At 35.6% G+C, this 18,216-nt stretch overlaps 2 protein-coding genes across 2 annotated transcripts in view; both read left to right on the forward strand.

Moving 5' to 3' along the window:
* Positions 1 to 18,216, forward strand: part of LOC120413432 (mitogen-activated protein kinase kinase kinase 13) — a 66,160-nt gene that overhangs the window by 13,762 nt on the left and 34,182 nt on the right. The window contains 1 exon segment of the mRNA XM_039574243.2: positions 3,968 to 4,788. Within this exon segment, the coding sequence (XP_039430177.1) occupies positions 4,706 to 4,788 (83 nt within the window). The 5' untranslated portion in view covers positions 3,968 to 4,705.
* On the forward strand, positions 8,993 to 11,132 carry LOC120413433 (uncharacterized). Its single transcript, XM_039574244.2, has 4 exons — positions 8,993 to 9,296; positions 9,374 to 9,461; positions 9,539 to 10,231; positions 10,290 to 11,132. The coding sequence occupies exons 2-4, from the start codon at positions 9,397 to 9,399 to the stop codon at positions 10,987 to 10,989; spliced, it is 1,458 nt and encodes a 485-aa protein (XP_039430178.1). The 5' UTR covers positions 8,993 to 9,296; positions 9,374 to 9,396; the 3' UTR covers positions 10,990 to 11,132.

Genomic DNA, 18,216 nt, shown 5'->3' on the forward strand with positions numbered 1-18,216 from the left:
AATAACTTAATTTTGATATTACGGGCTTTTATCGGTAGTTTTCGGTGAAATTAAACTCACAAATTAGAAGAAAGTAATGAAACTGATAGGTGGATAGATGACTAGTGTCTTAGAAGAAGATGGAAAAGGACGGAAACTAAGTCAGCGAAAGGGCCATATGAGAAAGCGTACGTGTGTGATCAAGTCTTTTAACCTTCTAATTTGGCTGTGTACAAGTACTGAGTCGCAACCTCAGTAAGTGTACACAGACAAATCATCCCTGTGTGTCATCCAAATGACTCCAGGACGGTCAAAAGAAATGATCACACACCGCCTAGATACGCTTTCGGCACGTAATTTTGATTCTCTCGATACATGATTTACAACCAAGTGTTTCGGGTTTCTCTATGTATTGGGAACTACTATTATTTCGCCCTTCCATATAACACAGGCCGTACTACGTTACCCGGTTGTTACCGAAATAGAACTATTCTTAATTTTTACTTTTCTTAGCCGACATGTTCTTTGCTCAGTATTGGGACTGATTGTTTATTTACCCAACTTTGTTTTAATCACCTTAAATTGTTGATATTACGGGCTTTTATCGGTAGTTTTCGGTGAAATTAAACTCACAAATTAGAAGAAAGTAATGAAACTGATAGGTGGATAGATGACTAGTGTCTTAGAAGAAGATGGAAAAGGACGGAAACTAAGTCAGCGATAAAAGCCCGTAATATCAACAATTTAAGGTGATTAAAACAAAGTTGGGTAAATAAACAATCAGTCCCAATACTGAGCAAAGAACATGTCGGCTAAGAAAAGTAAAAATTAAGAATAGTTCTATTTCGGTAACAACCGGGTAACGTAGTACGGCCTGTGTTATATGGAAGGGCGAAATAATAGTAGTTCCCAATACATAGAGAAACCCGAAACACTTGGTTGTAAATCATGTATCGAGAGAATCAAAATTACGTGCCGAAAGCGTATCTAGGCGGTGTGTGATCATTTCTTTTGACCGTCCTGGAGTCATTTGGATGACACACAGGGATGATTTGTCTGTGTACACTTACTGAGGTTGCGACTCAGTACTTGTACACAGCCAAATTAGAAGGTTAAAAGACTTGATCACACACGTACGCTTTCTCATATGGCCCTTTCGCTGACTTAGTTTCCGTCCTTTTCCATCTTCTTCTAAGACACTAGTCATCTATCCACCTATCAGTTTCATTACTTTCTTCTAATTTGTGAGTTTAATTTTACCGAAAACTACCGATAAAAGCCCGTAATATCAACAATTTAAGGTGATTAAAACAAAGTTGGGTAAATAAACAATCAGTCCCAATACTGAGCAAATAACTTAATTTTGACAAACTAAAAAAAAAATAAATTATTTTCCCCTAATTATTTTCCAATTTTGTGAAATGTTTCAGTAGACACAAAATGCCAATTGTTTAGCTTTGGGTATGATGGACCTTTTTTTTGTGGTCAAGTTAGAATTTTTTGAAAAAATATGTTTTTTGGAAATTATTGAAAATGCACACAATAAAATCAGAAAATCACTTTTTGGTGTAAAATTGAATTTTAGATCCAATAATTCCTTTGTATAATTTTGATAAAATGTACCGTTTATGCGTTATATCCATTTTTAGGTGAAATTATTCAACAAAATTCTCTTTTTTAAATTAAAAAAAAGTGTCCATTTTTGTTCATCATAGAAAAAAAAACAACATATTCGAAAAGCTGAGAAAATTCTCTACAATTTGCTTTTTGAACCATTGTTTATACGACCTTTGGTTGTCGATGATATCTTGGACACTGTTGATCAGATTTTCAGTTAAAAAGTGAAACTTGTGTGAAAGTTTCTCAACATCAAACATCAAAAATACTGGAAAATACTGGAAATCAAGTCTTACATTTCCATTGAAATATTGTTTTTTTGACTGGATAAGGATGACAATACAATTACAATTTTGTTCTATAATTTAACCTTAAAATGGCTATGACATAAAAAATGGTGCACTTTATAACAATTTTACAAAAGCACTTTTCGATTAAGAATTAAATTTTACATCTAAAATGGTTTTTTTTATTTTTTTTTGTGTTTTTTTACCACTAGTCGAGGGGGGGGCAAAAAAATAAAAAATATAATAATTTAAATTACAAGCCTAGGTTTCAACATTTGGATGAAAAAAGTGTTTTGAAATTTATTTTATACGCATCAAGTTGCTTTCCAATCATTAGTTTTCAAAATACCGATGTAATTTTTTTTTCGCGAAAAAAAAAACTCTTGGTGGGACTGATATTTCATAAAAATTTAAAATGTTTTCAAGAGAGTTCAAACATGATTATAAACGTAGAAAAATGCCATTTAACTGGTTTTCAGTTGATAAAACCTCAATTTTTATTAAAATTTTGAAGTTTTTCGGAGAAAAAAATTTCCCCCTGATATTCAGGCCGACTTTGAAGGGGTGACGACATAAACTCTGAAAAATAATTGCAACGGCCTAACTTGGCCTCAATCAAAACGTTCGTCATACCTTTATTGTTCAAAAGTTGGCATTTTTGTCTACTAAAACAAAATAAAAAAAAACGAAGAGGGTAAAGTTTGTCAATTCTAGTTTTTGTAATAAAAAGTTAAAAAAAAATCTGGATAGTTCTTGTCATAACTCGCAACTTAACCGAAAACACCAAATCGATCACAACATATTTCTCGAGGTGGACAGCCTCAAAATTTGAATGGAGACTTGTATGAAGAAACTAACAACGCAAAATGGTTTAGTTGAACATAAGGAAACGAAGGAGAAAGTTTCATACAAATTAAAAAATACGAAAATCATACATACATGACGAAATCCAGTCTGCAACCCGCCAAGATCACCATCTCCATGCGAATGCGAATAAAAAAATACGAAAATCATAATCAGGATTATTTTTGCGAAAATCTAGAGAACTTCTCACATGCAAAATCCACCATGCACCAAACCCGTTCTGAAGGTGAACGAAATCAAAAAAACAAAACAAAATGGAATTTCCGAGTGTCGAGTATTTTCTCATTTAAATTCTAATTCGATACAAATTCTATAACATATAAACACACAATCAACGAGATATTTATCATTTTTTATTTGTTTTTTTTTTTGCAAAAACATTAACTCTTAAAAGCTTTTCCCTCATTATACACTCAAAACTACCCTTCAAACGGTCACGTTCCAAGTTCACGTGTGCGCACCACCACCCCCCTCGCGTTTAAAAATAACCAAATTATCAGCGTACAAAAATCTTGACTTTCCTTTCAAGGATTTCACCTTCGAAAAATGGTTCCCGCAATAGCCAACAATCACCGTGTCACAGGCTGTGGTGGCCGGCGTCCTTCCCACTGGCCATCACACTCGAGGGTGCAAATTTCATCACTCCTGCCACCAGCACGCCCTATCCTGAAACGTTTCACGGAGTGCGCATGTGCCACACCGCTGCTGGCCTCCAGAACCCCCCCACCCGTCCACACGTGTGCCAAACCGTTCCACGACGGGCAGAAAGTCCCTTTTGTTACTGTTTGAGGGGTGGAAAGGGTTGGAATTTTAAAAGTAGCATTTATATTTAAGTTAATTTTGAAGACAGAGATTTAAGGATTTCAAAAATGATTCGAAATTTCAAACAAAAATGTCGAAGAAAGGTTAAATTTCTGTTAGGTGAATTACTTCAACTTTTTGCTCGCTTGTTACGCTTTTACGACGCTGTACATAATTGAGCAGGACTTGCCGATCTCCGAACGAGGGGGGGAAAACTCTGCGAGAATTTGCTGGGAAAACCCCAAACGGCAGTAGCAGCAGCATTTCAGTCGTCCAGAAAGGGACATCCTGACCAGAGTGGTCAGGTCACAGGAGCTCTTCCCATTTCGGTTCATTGATGGATTCGTAGATAGTTCGTTGCTGCATTTTGGTAAAGAAAAGGAGATTAATGGCAAACTTTTGTTTCTTCTATTTTGCAGATTTTCATCGGTTGAAGTGACGCCAGTCCACGTGTGATTTTTTGTCTAAGAAGGAAGAGTTCGAAAATCGATTCCATCATTGCAAAGTGGCCACCGCAGAGAAGAGGCAACGGAAATTGCAAAAGGAAATCTTCGTTTTTCACGCCGCTCAAATTGCAGTGTTGCCAGGGCACGTGCTTTTTTTTAAGATCTGCCAATGGCAGAAAGGTTCAGCCTGCAAGTGATTTAAAAGAAAATATAAAACAAAAATAAAAATAAATAAAAATCAATCGCTTTGAAAGTTTTCAAAAAATAAAGAGTCTGTGATGAGCGCACTTGGGTGCACTTCGCAATTCGCCGAAGAAGAAATCTAAAATAACCGAATCGTTCGATTGAAAGTGAAAATGGGAGCAATTGATGGCCCCTGCAGAAGAGGCAGCTTCATCAACGTCAACGACGGCACCTTCAAGAGCAACAATCTCCAGCAGCGTGGCCAACGGCGAATGGCCAAGGTCAAGCCAGCGACGACCACCGCGAAGGTGGCGCCCCCGGTCGATACCCAGTGAATTAATGTGTTTATGTCTAGAAATTACAACCACCGGTGAAGAGAAGTGAAGAAAACGCAAATCAAGATCTGAAATCTAAGGTTTAGAAATAACAAACAACGAAAAAAAAAGTGTGCTAATTTTGGCGGCTCGGAACACCGCGGGATTGGATTACGGATACGGCGGCCAGAAGTAGCAGGAATAGCAGAGAAAGATGGCGCGCGAATACCTTGGCAACGTGGTGAGCACGTCCATGCCGGATCTGGCGCAGGACGAGCCGGACAATCTGAGGAAGAGGTGAGTTTTTGAGCTTTTTTTTGTTGTAAATCTGTTGTGAACATTTTTTTTAAATTTACAAAATCATCACCATATATTTCATAAAACTCCGTTCAGATATATGAAAACAACAAACAGTAATTAAGAATGCATAAATGTTGCAGGTTAGCGATGGTTTTTCGATTTGTCGACACATTTTATCTACACCCACAACGCAAACCTCTGTCGCCCACACTGAGTGACAGCTTTTCTGCCATCATAGGAACTCTCATTCACAGTAACAAAAAAACAACATGATACTTTTAAAAATGGACTTGTCCCCATTATAAAAAAAATACCTCAAAAAATATTTTAATTTACATTTTTTTCCAATCTCATTACAATTAATTTAATTTGAAATTTTATACAATTTTATACTTACTTTTACTTACATTTTAATACTTTTTTCAATTGTGTCTTTTTTCTTTCTTGCTATACATTAATAATAAGTAAATGCAAAGAATGTCATTGCGTTTGGCCTGATGCATCGGTAAAGAGAAAGCCTCTCGTCCAAAGCTTGAATCCAGTTGTAAGCTTGATTGAAGCAAAAGAGTGTTATTTTAGAATGGAACTAATTTTCTTCTTTTTTATGTTATTTTTTCGGTTTTTATAAAACAAGCAGAATCACGCAAAATAAAAAGATTTAAAATTACACTTTTTTCTGACATCTTTCCACATTGGCAGATGACACATCAATCGATTGGATTTATTCTGGATTTGTGAACATTAAAAAAAAATTGATATAAAAAATCCTCATTCATAAATTTTAAATTCGAATTTGCATTTTACAAACATTTAAATTTCTGAATACCTAAATTTTTTTAAACATTATCGTTTTTGTGTTAAAGACACTTTAAGTTTGATTTTCAGGAAAAATGATCAATTTTGAATAAATTGGGACATGATCACTCACAGTTTTTGAAAAAAAAATTGTTTTTCGAAGATTTTAGTTTTCAATAAGTTTGTCTTAATTTTTTAAGACTTGTTTTTAATATCTGGGTATATCTCAGGTCTAAAAATAAAGTCAGTGAAAATTTCGTTTCATGTTTTTGTCTAAAAAATCAAATCAAATATTTACAACAGAAATTTGCTATCATGTGTGGCTTTTTACAATTGAGTAGTTCTCTAGATAGGTATTTACAGATTATTTCGCGTTTTTTTAATTTGTAAAAAAGGTACACGGAAAAAATACTCTTTTTATTCAACTTTTTATCACTAAAATTTTTATTCCAAAATACCTATTTGTTTACTTTTCCAGTTTATTTATATGTTCTATTGGACTCGAAAAGACATCTTTTGAGCCATAGTGCCAGATGGTGAACTATAAAAAGTTGAACTTTTCAGCACTTGTTTCGAAAAGTAACACTTTTCAACATTTTTTTGATTTAAACGATTTATTGACAAAATACATGAAAATTTGACTTAAAATTTCACTCAATGGGTGTTTTTCGGATTTGCAAAAAATGTTGCATTGAACTCGTTGCAAAACTTGATTATTTCAGCACTCTTCGTATTTATCCAACTCGGTGAACCTCGTTGGATAAATGTACGACTCGTGCTGAAAAAATCCTCTTTTTGCAACTTGTTGCATAAACTACTATTTTTCAATTCCGCTGTGAAACTGTCAACTTTTCGACGAACGAAACGGCCTACTTTTCCCGACCAAAAATAACAGAATGGAAAATTAATACCTGAAATGGGTGCTGAAAAGTTGAACTTTTCATCACTTGTACCGAAAAGTAACAGTTTTCAGTATTGTTTTGTTCTGAACGGTGAATTTACTAAATACAGGAATGATTGACATAAAATTCCATTCAAGAATCGTTTTCGGAATTGTAAAAAATGTTGTAAGCAACATGATTTTTTCAGCACTCGTCGTATTAAAATCTTCTTTTTGCAACTGTTTGTATAAACTACTGTTTCGATTGCAAAATCGATTTGATTTGAAAAAATGTTTTTTTTTTGACAGTTTTTTCAACATTTTTTCTTCAATATTATATCTATGGAATCAGAATGTGCACTTTGGGTTAAAATATGTTTTAAGTCCCTTAAAACTTATCAAAAACAGTTAGAAAATAAAAAAAATATGTATTTTGGGAATTCAATCTTAAGGGTGCACAGCAACCAAGTTGTTGTCTTCTTATTCAAAAATTGTCAAACTTACGGACCCAATCCTGGAACAACCTGATTGTAAAAAAGTCAAACTTTGTTGTAGATAACTTTGAAGACATTACTTTATGGGATGAATAAAAAATCATATCGTTAGTTCCCGATGTTTTGAAGATACTAAAATATCTGTAATAAAAGTCTTGGAGCAAAAGCTCTGGTTGATGTGTACCGTTAAGAACGGTACGGACGACCCTCCTTCGACTCTCACCAAAGTCGCGGGGAGGGGGGACAAAAAAAATAAAAAAGTTTAAACAATTATTTAACGAGCCGTGCTATAAACATTTTAATGAAAAATGTAAAGTTGTTTTGCAATCATTAGTTTCCAAAATATTTAAGTATTGACGAAAATTGTATTTGTTGCGAAAAAAAACCTTTGAAAAAAAATTTGCCCCCTGATTTTTCGGACCAATTTTTGAAGGGGGGCGGGGGTGACATAAACTTTGAAAAATATTTGCAACGGCCTAAGTGATAAAAAGATAAATTGAAAATATCGGATTTTTTATGTACCTTTTTCTTTCAGAAGTGTCCTATTCATAACCTACAACTTTGCCGAAGACGCAAAATCGATCATAAAATTCCTTCGCAACATACAGAAGTGTATAAATTGCATACCCATTTTTTCAAAATTCTCGAAAATCTTTAAATTTGGAGTTTTTTTTTCAAATTTTTTTCCAATAAACAATTTTTTTGAGTGTTTTTGATTACCTCTGACTCAATTCGGTTCTAAAAACACTCAAAAAGCAAAAAATGAAGAAAAAAACTATTTTGGGAATTTAACCAAGTGATTGAAATTTTGAAAAATGCGTAAAAAATGTTTAGAATGTTTTTTTTGTCAATAGTCCTAATAGCTACAAAATTGCCAAAGACACTTAAACGATCCGAAATATCTTTCATATATACAGATTTTTATATATTTACATACCTTTTTTATGGTCTGTTTTCAACATTGAAAGAAGATATGTATGGACCAACCAATAATGTGCAACATGACTTTTTTGGTCATAGGGAAATCTCCCAAAAATTTTAGGCCAAATCAAATTATGGCTTAATCTTGTTGTTATGACTTAATCTTGATGTTTTTTTGGTTTTCGTAGAAAATTGCTCACATGTAATTATAGCTTTTTTCTTTTTGTTTACATATATTTCTGAACTCATCCAAAGGTTGCTTAAAACTGTTCAGCTATAATTCGTATTTCATGTCGCTTACTTAGTACTGCCAAGCTTGCATGAAGATTTTGCCTAATCCGAATCATTTTTTCTTAAACTAAGTTTAAAAATTTTTATGTTTTGTGAAATAGTTTGTTGATAAAATTTAATGTGAACAAAGATGAACTGGTCCATCAGTTTTAAACAAACATAATGTAATTATTTTTGAAGACAGTTTAAATTAGAGATAAAATATCAATCACATGAGACAAATATGCGCTTCTGGGGGCAGCATTGGTATTTTACAATAGAAATATTTCGACACACCCATTTTTAGTACCACACCATCACCAAAACAACTAAAAGTTCGCCGCTGCGGTAACTACGCAGTAAAATTGAGCTCAAAAAACTCCCTCCCTAGCTGCCTTGCCCTTTGCCCTTCCGCCAGGGCTGCACCTCTATTCCTACAGGGCCGATGCACGTGTGCAGCACCTTGATAGGTATCCTGGGCAAAAATAACAGTGCTCTTCTAGGCGCATGAATATTGAAAAATTACGGCGGTAAGCCATAGTAACGTGTGCACTGGCAGAAATAACAAACTCTCTCTCTCTTGGTAAAAGTTGAAATTTTCACGTCTGTTACGACGCGTTTTTACGTGCTTCCGGTGTCTTTTTTAGAGTTTAAAGTGGTTTTTACGTCAGTTAAAGTAATATTTGCTGTTTTTAATATGCTCGAACTGGGAGCGAGTCATCTATTAAATTGTGAAGCTTAAGAACTCTAAATTAATTCAAAGGATAGATGCTTCAACTGTTTTCAACCATGCAAACTAAACTCATTGACGTTTAACGAAGTGAATTACTATTGACTTATCATCATGCTGAATAAATCCAGAGTCATAAAAGAGCATAAACTGCACACAGATTCTGCAATTATAAAGTGATTTTTTGGAAGAAGATTGTCTCATGTACTCAAAACAATTATGGCGCCATCTTGAAAGTTCAAATCAGGTCAACTAAACCCGAGCCCCGAATCTAATCCGGAAATCGTCGGATTTCCAGCATACATATTCAAACCGCTCAAAACCATTAATCATCCAACACTGCACTCGCGCGCGTGTCATCAAATAGCCTGCACAAACTCTCCTCTCCAGCTAAGTGTGATCATTTTTGTTTTGGGTAAGAACTCCAGAAAAAAGCCTTTTAAAAAATCATGTGTTTCAGCAAAACACCTCAAACAGTCTTCCTCGCCGCAGATTCCGTTCGCTAGCTGACGACGATGGACCGGCAGCAGTCGGAGCAACGTTCGAGGTTTGTCGCTTACACCAAGAGTTCCATTGCAAAGTATGATGAGGGGAAATAGATTTGATGAAGATGTGTGAGTGGGTGGTAATTCCACGTTCCAACTGTTTTTGTTCTAGATCTCGGCCACCGATATTGAAGCATCCGGAAACGCTGAAGGCTTCTAACGGCTCCAAGATGTCGTCGGAGTACTCGGAGTACCGATCGTCTTATCTGCCGTACAAGTTAACCGATAGTTTGGGTGGCACCCGGAAGGTATCGATGCTGAACGTCCCCAAGGAGAGACGGAACGGGTTGGAAGACTGCACGGATGCGATGAAGAGCAACAAGAAACGGTGTGAGAAGAACAACCTCCGACTGGTTGGCGAAACGATGCTGAAGCCGGAATACCGGGAAGAGTTTGTGGAGTTTCCGATAGAAAAGTCCCAATCGACGCCACAGTTGAATAATATAAATTTTAGTAAGAATTTCTACGGAATGCCATCCGAGTACAAAGAGTGCTACAAGAGTTACGACAATTTCACCAAGAGTGCACCGATCAAGAAAATCGACAATTTGAGCATCAGCGGACTGCTGGACCTGACTCCGGAGTACAAAGATCGCTACCAGAATCCGATAACGAGCAGGTTCGATCGGCCGTCGTATTTGAAGCGTAAAGATAATCTTTTTCTGGACGGGGAGTTCACCAACCGGGTACCGGAATATTGCAGCAGCTACGGAAATCCGAACTTGGCCAGGAAGCCGGCAAAGGCGAAGCCAAAGGACACCATTCTGCATCTGGACGGAGTCATGAGCTACGAACCGGTCTACAGGTATGTCATCGTTGAAAGCCTTTAAATCAGCATCTTTTTCATTTCCTCAAATTTATAGATGCTCCTACATTGACCATCCCCGAAGTCGACCAGTAATTGCGAAACCAGAGTCCAACATCCAGCTGGGACAATCCGACGAGTTCCAGGTTGTTGGCGAAGAAGAGTTGGCCAAATTTCGAGCACTGCCAGAGTACCGGAAAGCCAAAAAGGAACTCCTCATCAAACCTCGACCTCCACCGGCCAACAAGAGCAGCGTCCTTGCCCAAAAGATCATCAACGACAAAAACAAAATCGGCCTCCGCCAGGACGGTCACACCGTGTCCACGAAGGTAACGGGACCGGCCGCCGAGGATGATCCCCCACGTGCCATTCAACAGCCGAAGAAGCCTCAAAGTTTCAAGTACATGCTGGAAAACGGCAACGAAAACGTAGAAAAGAAGCAACCCGCCGTCGACGCAAATGCCCCCAAATTCCAACCAGAAAGCAACAACAAACCAGTTCAACTCCACCAAAAACCCATCTTTCACGACTCGAGGAGCCTGCTGCAACGCAACGGAACCAACGTGGTCGAGGCAAACACAAAGTACGTCAAGGAAGCCGCCGCTACTGGCCAGTATAATAGGCAAACCCACCACCGTAACAACATCGTCAAGCAGCCGCCGCCGGTGAAACCGTTTGTGGTGTTGAACGCACCTGCGAAAACACGAAACAAACACTGGCTCGGGCCCACAACCATATATGATTCGTATATTTACTAGAACTTAGTGCAAAAAACTAAATATTTATACAGATATAACCCTGCCGCGGCGGTATATATGTTTATATATGTGTCTATACCAGTACTCTAGTGTTAGCAAAATAAATAAAAATAATGAAAAAACCCAAAAAGGTTCCTTTTTTGGCCTTCCCGGCGAAAGGAGAAGGTCATGAGGTGAAACGAAGATGTTGTGGTCTTGTTATTTTCAGCTCACTTCCCTCTACATGATTCTTCCTTTCATAATGCAGTTTTATCTCCTATTGAAACTCAATGAGAAGTAAAATTATAAGTCACCAAAATTGTACAAAGATGCAATTAGAATGCCCACCCGGCCTGTAACATAACTGAGTAAAACGCATTAACGGTGCACGCGGAAAAAAGTTATTTCAGAAAATCAAATTTTCGAATAGTTGAATCACAATTTTCTCGTTATATCATTGGGTTTAGGAGCTCTAGTATGACGTCAAAAATGCCTGTAATATGATATCCAAGATGGTCCAATTTTGAAAATATTCCTTTGGCAGTTTAACAGACATTCGAATTACTTGAATTCAACTATTTTGGAGTCGTTTGATTCGAATTTCATGTCCAAAATAAAATGTGTTTTTTTTAGAGTCGTTTATCCCAATTTTTTGAGTCATTTTGCCACTAATGTGACTATTTTCAAGTATTATTGCGCAACTTTTTCAGCAGAGTGCCTTCAAAGTATGGCCAATGCTGCTGGTTGCAGAGGTACAGTTTCTTGAAGTTTAAATTTTGTGAAAAATTTATTTTTCTCACTGTAACCTAGCAAGTCTTTATTTTTCAACTCGCGATGTCTTGGAAGCGATTGGTTCTATTTTCAATGCTTAAAAAATAAAATTTAAAAAATTTACTTATTATTTACAAATTATTACGAAATTTTACAATCAAGCCAAACATTTTAAAATGATCATTATATAGAAGTTTATGCAACATGTTGCAAAAACAAGATTATTTCAGAACGAGTCGTATATTTATCCAGCGAGGTTTAACGAGTTGGATAATTACGTCAAGTGCTGAAAAAATAGAGTTTTGCAACGAGTTGCTTACAACATTTGTTGTCATTCTGAAAAAATGCTTTTTGAAGGGAATTTTATTTCAAACTTCCATGTGTTGAATAAATTCACCGTTCAAATAAAAAAAAATATTGAAAATGCTACTTTTCGATACTAATGGATACTGGTATTGAAAAGTATTAATTTTCTAGCCTGGTATTTTTGGTTTAGAAAAGTAGGCCATTTCGTCGTTCGAGAATGACAGGAAAGTGAGTAGTTTCACGACGAAATTGCAAAAAGTATTTTAGCGCTTTAAAACTATTTTTATTGAAAAGTGCTGTAAATGTAAAAAAAATTAACATTGAAAATCGATAGATAGTATCCGAGATATCGCAAAGTTTGATGAACAGAGTCAAAAAAATAATTCTTATAAATTATTGGTTTTTAAAATATTTTTGCATGGGGGGCTTTTCCCTCTTGATTTTTTTTAATTGTATATTTTTCAAAGTTTATGTCGCCCCTCCTCCTTCTCTTCAAAATTGGTCAGGCCAATCAGGGGACAAAAAAAAAAAACATTTTTCCACAAAACTTAAAAATTTCCATGAAAAGAGAAGTCTAATCAACTGAAAACAATCTTAAATGCATTTTTCTACATTGATAATCATATTTAGCATTTTTGGGCTTGTTTAAAAATGTTTTGCATTTTTATGAAATTCCAATGTACAGGCGGCACCACAGAAAAAAATATTTTTCGCAAAAAAAAAAATATAATTTTCGTCAATACTTAGATATTTTGGAAACTAATGATGGCAAAACAACTGGACAGGTGTATCCAGGTTTTTAAGCGAAGATGGCGTTCGAATGTTGAACGTCCGAAATGTCAAAATCGCGCATTAGCACCAACATTAGAAAAAAATGCTTCTGTCATGCCATGGCACACTTTTTTCGTAATGTTGGTACCACTGCGTGATTTTGACATTTCGGGCGTTCACCATTCGAACGCCATTTTCGCTTAAAAAGCTGGATAATGCATTTTAAAACACTTTTTTCATGGAAAGGTTGAAATCATGGCTCGTAATTTCAATTTTTATACTTTTTTTTGTTGCTTTTGACATAAAGAATGCTTGGACAAAGTTTCATTCGAATAAAAAATACAGGGAAAGTCGATTTTCAAAAACGTAGAGAACGACTCAATTGCAACAAGAAAAATTAATGGAACTCATGAAAAACCTCGATTATTTTAGCTCTTGTCGTATTTAACTAACTCGGTACACCTCGTTGGGACACATCTCTGAATCGCACAGCACATCTCTTCGAAATCGGCCGATTTCGACCATTTTTATTTTTTGTATTTTTTTTTTTATTTGGCTTAAAGCTTTGTGGGGGCCTTCCTTACCACCAAAGAAGCCATTTTAGCCACCCATACAAATCTCCATACAGTTTTGACAACTGTTTATACAAAAATGGTACGTAAATATTCGAAAATTTGTAACTTTTTAAGGAATTTTTTTATTGATTGGTGTCTTTGGCAAAGTTGTAGCTATTGATGAGCACTATTTAGAAAAAAAATAGGTATGTACGGGGGAAAATAAATTCGGTGATTTTTTTTATTATTTTATTTTTTCACAAAAAAACTATTTCGCAAAATCCGTATTTTTTGGCTTTTGATTTTTTTTTGTATGTTTTAGGGGACAAAACCCCGCATCTTTTAAGCCATTCAGAAGGGTGGACCAAAATTTTGCCGATGAGCCATGATTTTTTTAAATTGTGATTTCTGTAAAAAATTGAAATCTTGTACTTAAAACTTTTTGATCTCAATTTTTATGTAAATCGAATGTGCAATCGAAAGTTGGTTAGTTTTTTGATTAAGTGCACCGTGAAGTACGTAAAAGTTTCAGGAACCAGTTTTTTAGTTTATTTTTCAAATCTGTTTCTTAACATGTAACTGTTGTAGTACATTCTTGAAAAAAAAATTACGAAATTGATACACGTTGGCAACGCAATGACCATGGGACGTTTGGCACCTTCAAATTTGCTTACCTTCGCACCAATAATAAATAACAATAAATATCTCATTTTTAAACTAGGCTTCTGCGTTCGGTTTTGCCCCTGTTGTTGCGGTTGCCCGATGAGCCAAACAAAAAAAAATATTTCAATTTGTTCATGTGTGCATAACAACGCGTTGAGAAAAAAGGAAGGCCCAAAAAGTATAGTAAAATAATAATAATAACCTCAACTCAGCAACCACTACTACCGAAAAAAGTATAATCAACCGTTCGAGTTGTGTTGTGCTGAAGTTGCTCATTTCGCTCGAAAAAAATTTCAATAACCATAAAAATTAAAGGTAATTTTCGCTTCTGTTGTCATGTTTGCGATTGTATGCGTTTCAACTTTTGTTTTTCTTGTTTTCCTCTCTTGTGCTTCACATTCATATTCGCTTGAAAATTTCCGTTTCCAGTGTGGTTGTTTCATATTTTTTCCGATTTTCTCTTTTTGCTCACACCTCGGCAAAAGGCCCGCTACGGATGAGGTTTACTAAACCATGTGTGAGTTAAGGTGCCGAGGCTACGGGCTTAAGCTCGTGAAACCACCACACGCACATTATGTTGTTGTTCCAGTCTGTCTGTAGAGAGCGGCGCCGCAGATTGAGATAAGCTTACGACTTGCGGATGAGAGGATGGAAACAACAAAATAATAATGTACTTTGTTCGGCAGTAGGGTGTGCTGCATAGTTTAATATAAAAAAAATGTTCTCAAAAATAAATATCTATATATCTAAAATATTAAATTGTATTTTCAAGGCATGTTTTTTTCTCTGAAGTTTTGTTTTATTTGCAATATCATTTAATTTTTAAAATTATGCTTTTTAGCCAAAATAGAAATAACGAAACGAAATCTCAATGAACTTATGATTCAAAGTAATTTTTTTTCAAATTATGACCGTTTTAGGCTACTTAATTTAATAAAAAAAATAAGTAGGGTATTTCTCCCTATTTTGAGCCTACTAAGCAGATCGAACTTTTAATTTGATGTATTCTCAAAGAATGCTATAGGCAGCCTAGTTTGCTATACATAAATAAGTTGGTTTCTTGATGCATAAGGTCGTACATTATCAATATTAAAGCACGATAAACTAAAACACTTTTTGCCCCTATTTTGGGTCTATTGCACCTAGCATCCGACCTTCAATGTACATTTTTTCGACCCACCTTCTGATTGGTTGAAATTTCGAAGCACGTGGCGATTTTTTTGACGTACGGTTCGGCTACAAAAAGTACGGTCACCAAACAGGATAAATCGTTGTGCTGTTACAAGCCACAAATCAACATTAGAATGATTGATTTAACCAGTAACAATAAAATTACGTGCATAAATTGCATAAGCATAATTGATTTCATTTATTTGTGAGCTTTAAAGATAATTAAATATTTGTTGCGCAGCCAATTAATTAACCCGTACTACGAGAGTAAGGACTTTGAGATGTGAGAGGCGCGCACACACTGTTACAGTTTGTAGAAGTGTCAAATGGACTGTAAATACAGTCAATCTCTACGAAATTAAGAGAGTAACTTTGATTAAGAATATAATTGATTGGTGTCAGTTTAGTGATTGTTTTTTGAAACGGGATAATGCTAACCGCCAATAAAAACCTTTTGCTAGTGGTTTGAGATTTGGGGGAAGGCTCTCATTCGTGTGCCGAGTGATGAAAGCCGTGACGCTGATTGTCAACAAGCGGCAAGCAAAAGTGGGGAAAATTTTGGACCTTACGAGCAACTAGTAATTTTCCACGAAAAATTTGACGAGTGATATGTTTATTCCGTTTTTTCCTATTTAAAAGGAAATAGTGAATTATTTTTGCCCACCAAACTGAAGCTATAGCAAGTATCATTTTCAAGTGGCAGTTTCCTGCAAATTGACGGTGGAATGCACAATTTCCTCAAATTAAGTTTGGTAGGCTCAATATAGGTACTAGGCCCAAAATAGGGACAAATACCCTTTATTTATTTTCTGCGACTAAAAATTACCGCAATTTTTTGCGGACTAAAAAATTAGACAAAGCCTTTAAAAAATAGAAGTTCTTAAATTACGTAAACAATTTGACACCAATAACTACACGTGGGTTGGAGCTTTTCTGAAAAATAATTTATTTTTATTCTTTGATGAATCACAAAAAGAGTGATCATAAATTCATTAGTTTTTTTTAAATCTTGTTCAACTTTCTTTTAATAATTGGCTCAACAAATCAGAACAAAACCAAACGTAAACACGTTTACGTTTCACGTTGAACTTTCAATAATGACAAAGTGGCCAAAATATTGAAAAGAGTAGAAAAGGTCACAAACAATATATTTCAAGCAATTAAAATCAAACCAATAGTTTTCGAGAAATCGTTAAATGAAAAATAGAAGGTAATTCGGAGACACTGAAAAAATCACCCTTTTTATAAATATTAAAATCAGTCAAATCATACAAGTAGAAAAAATAGAAACTTTCAGAAAATTTTCTAATTTCTTTTTGAACATATTTTGCGGAGATACTTTTTCAGATTGAAAATAATTCAACTTTATTTTTAAGCTTCAACCTTTAACTTCAAAACTTTGCATTTTATTCAATGTAAAGAAATTTTTAATTGCAAATTCAATAAAAAAATCTGTTTGTTTCAAATCCAAAGTCATCGTTTTTTTAATATTTTTTATTATTATTAGAGTACTTGATTTTGCACCATTCTAAACTATAGCGCAAAAGATGTTTCAAGTGAGTTAGAGTGGATTTAAAAATTGAGTTTTTTTCTGGTACTTTATAACTTACACCTTTGCCGAAGACAATCGATCAGATACATATTTTTGAATGCCCATTTTGTATGAATCGTCAGCATAATTTTATGGAGGCTTGTATGGAAAACCTAATGATGAAAAATTGTCTCTTGCATGGAAAAAGTTTTGACCAAATAAAAAAAAACAAATGATTTATGACTTTTATTTTAAAAGAAAAAAAATCAAATTTTAAACCAGATTTTTATTTTCATTTTTCGCAAAACGTAAGTAAATTTTCCAATGACCCATGAAGAGTGTCGGGGACTTTTCTTTTTGATTTAAAATGCATGAACAAGCGTTATAATGTGTATTCTTAATATATTAATTCTGAAGGGATTGGGGAACGAAACTTGAAATCAAATTAGCAATGGCCTAATTTTAATGAAAAACAACGGGATCAGCAAAAATCATTCAACATAAAAATTATTTTGATCAAAAGGTATATTCCTGGAGTTTTTTTGATAAGGTACAATAAACAAAATATTCAGTTTTAGCTTTTTGGGTGTTTTTAAATACCCCTGACTCAAGGCGGTTTCAAAAACACCCAAAAAGCAAAAACTGGAAATTTGGTTTATTGAACCCTTTCAAAAAAAAATCCAGATTTTGAATCAAGCGCCCAATTCCAACCACCCCAACTCCCACGACCGGCTCCACAAACACCACCACCCAAATCCCAGATCATTCTCGCCTGCAGCAAGTACACCGAACACCAATACCTACCTCGCACAGACCACAGCGAAGACACTATACCCAGAGAGAGCACTCGGCACCTCGCTCAGTCGGAAGGTGTCGTTCGTGCGGAAAACTCCGTCAAAACCTGCGTCGCGGTGCGTTCGTTTGATCTGCGTCCGCTCAAACTTGAACAAAACGGGATATCAACTCAACGAGCGTCGCGCGTGTGTGTGTGTTGGTGGCCTTCACGAATACTGCGCGAAACCGACTGCGAAGAAGACAACGCAACACTTCAACAATGAACCGCGAATCCGGGTGATAGCCCTCTGGTGGCCAAGTTGCTAAACCATCTGCACTACCTGTGCATGCGCGAGCGCTGTCGCAGTGTGAGTGAAACGGAAACGACTACGTAGGTTCGATGGTAGTAGGCCAGGATTGACCAGCCAAAAAGTTCGTCGCTTGCTGTGCTGAAAAAAAAGGGTTAATCTGGAATAAAGTGAACGAAATTGTTAAGTGCCCAAATGACGACTGCAAATTTGACGGAAAAAAGATCGCCGTGAAAGTTTCGAGAACGTTCAATAATCCATTCCAATCCATTTGAGAACGACGTGAAGAAGTGGCGTGTTGACCTCGAAATCCTACTCGCGAGCAGTGGTTTGTCTGTGTAGTCTGTGTGCAAGGCATGATGTATGGCCGTTGTTCTCCATTCCGTGCAGAGTGTGTAAT

The sequence above is a fragment of the Culex pipiens genome, chromosome 3, assembly GCF_016801865.2.
Source record: "Culex pipiens pallens isolate TS chromosome 3, TS_CPP_V2, whole genome shotgun sequence".
Lineage (NCBI taxonomy): Eukaryota > Metazoa > Arthropoda > Insecta > Diptera > Culicidae > Culex > Culex pipiens.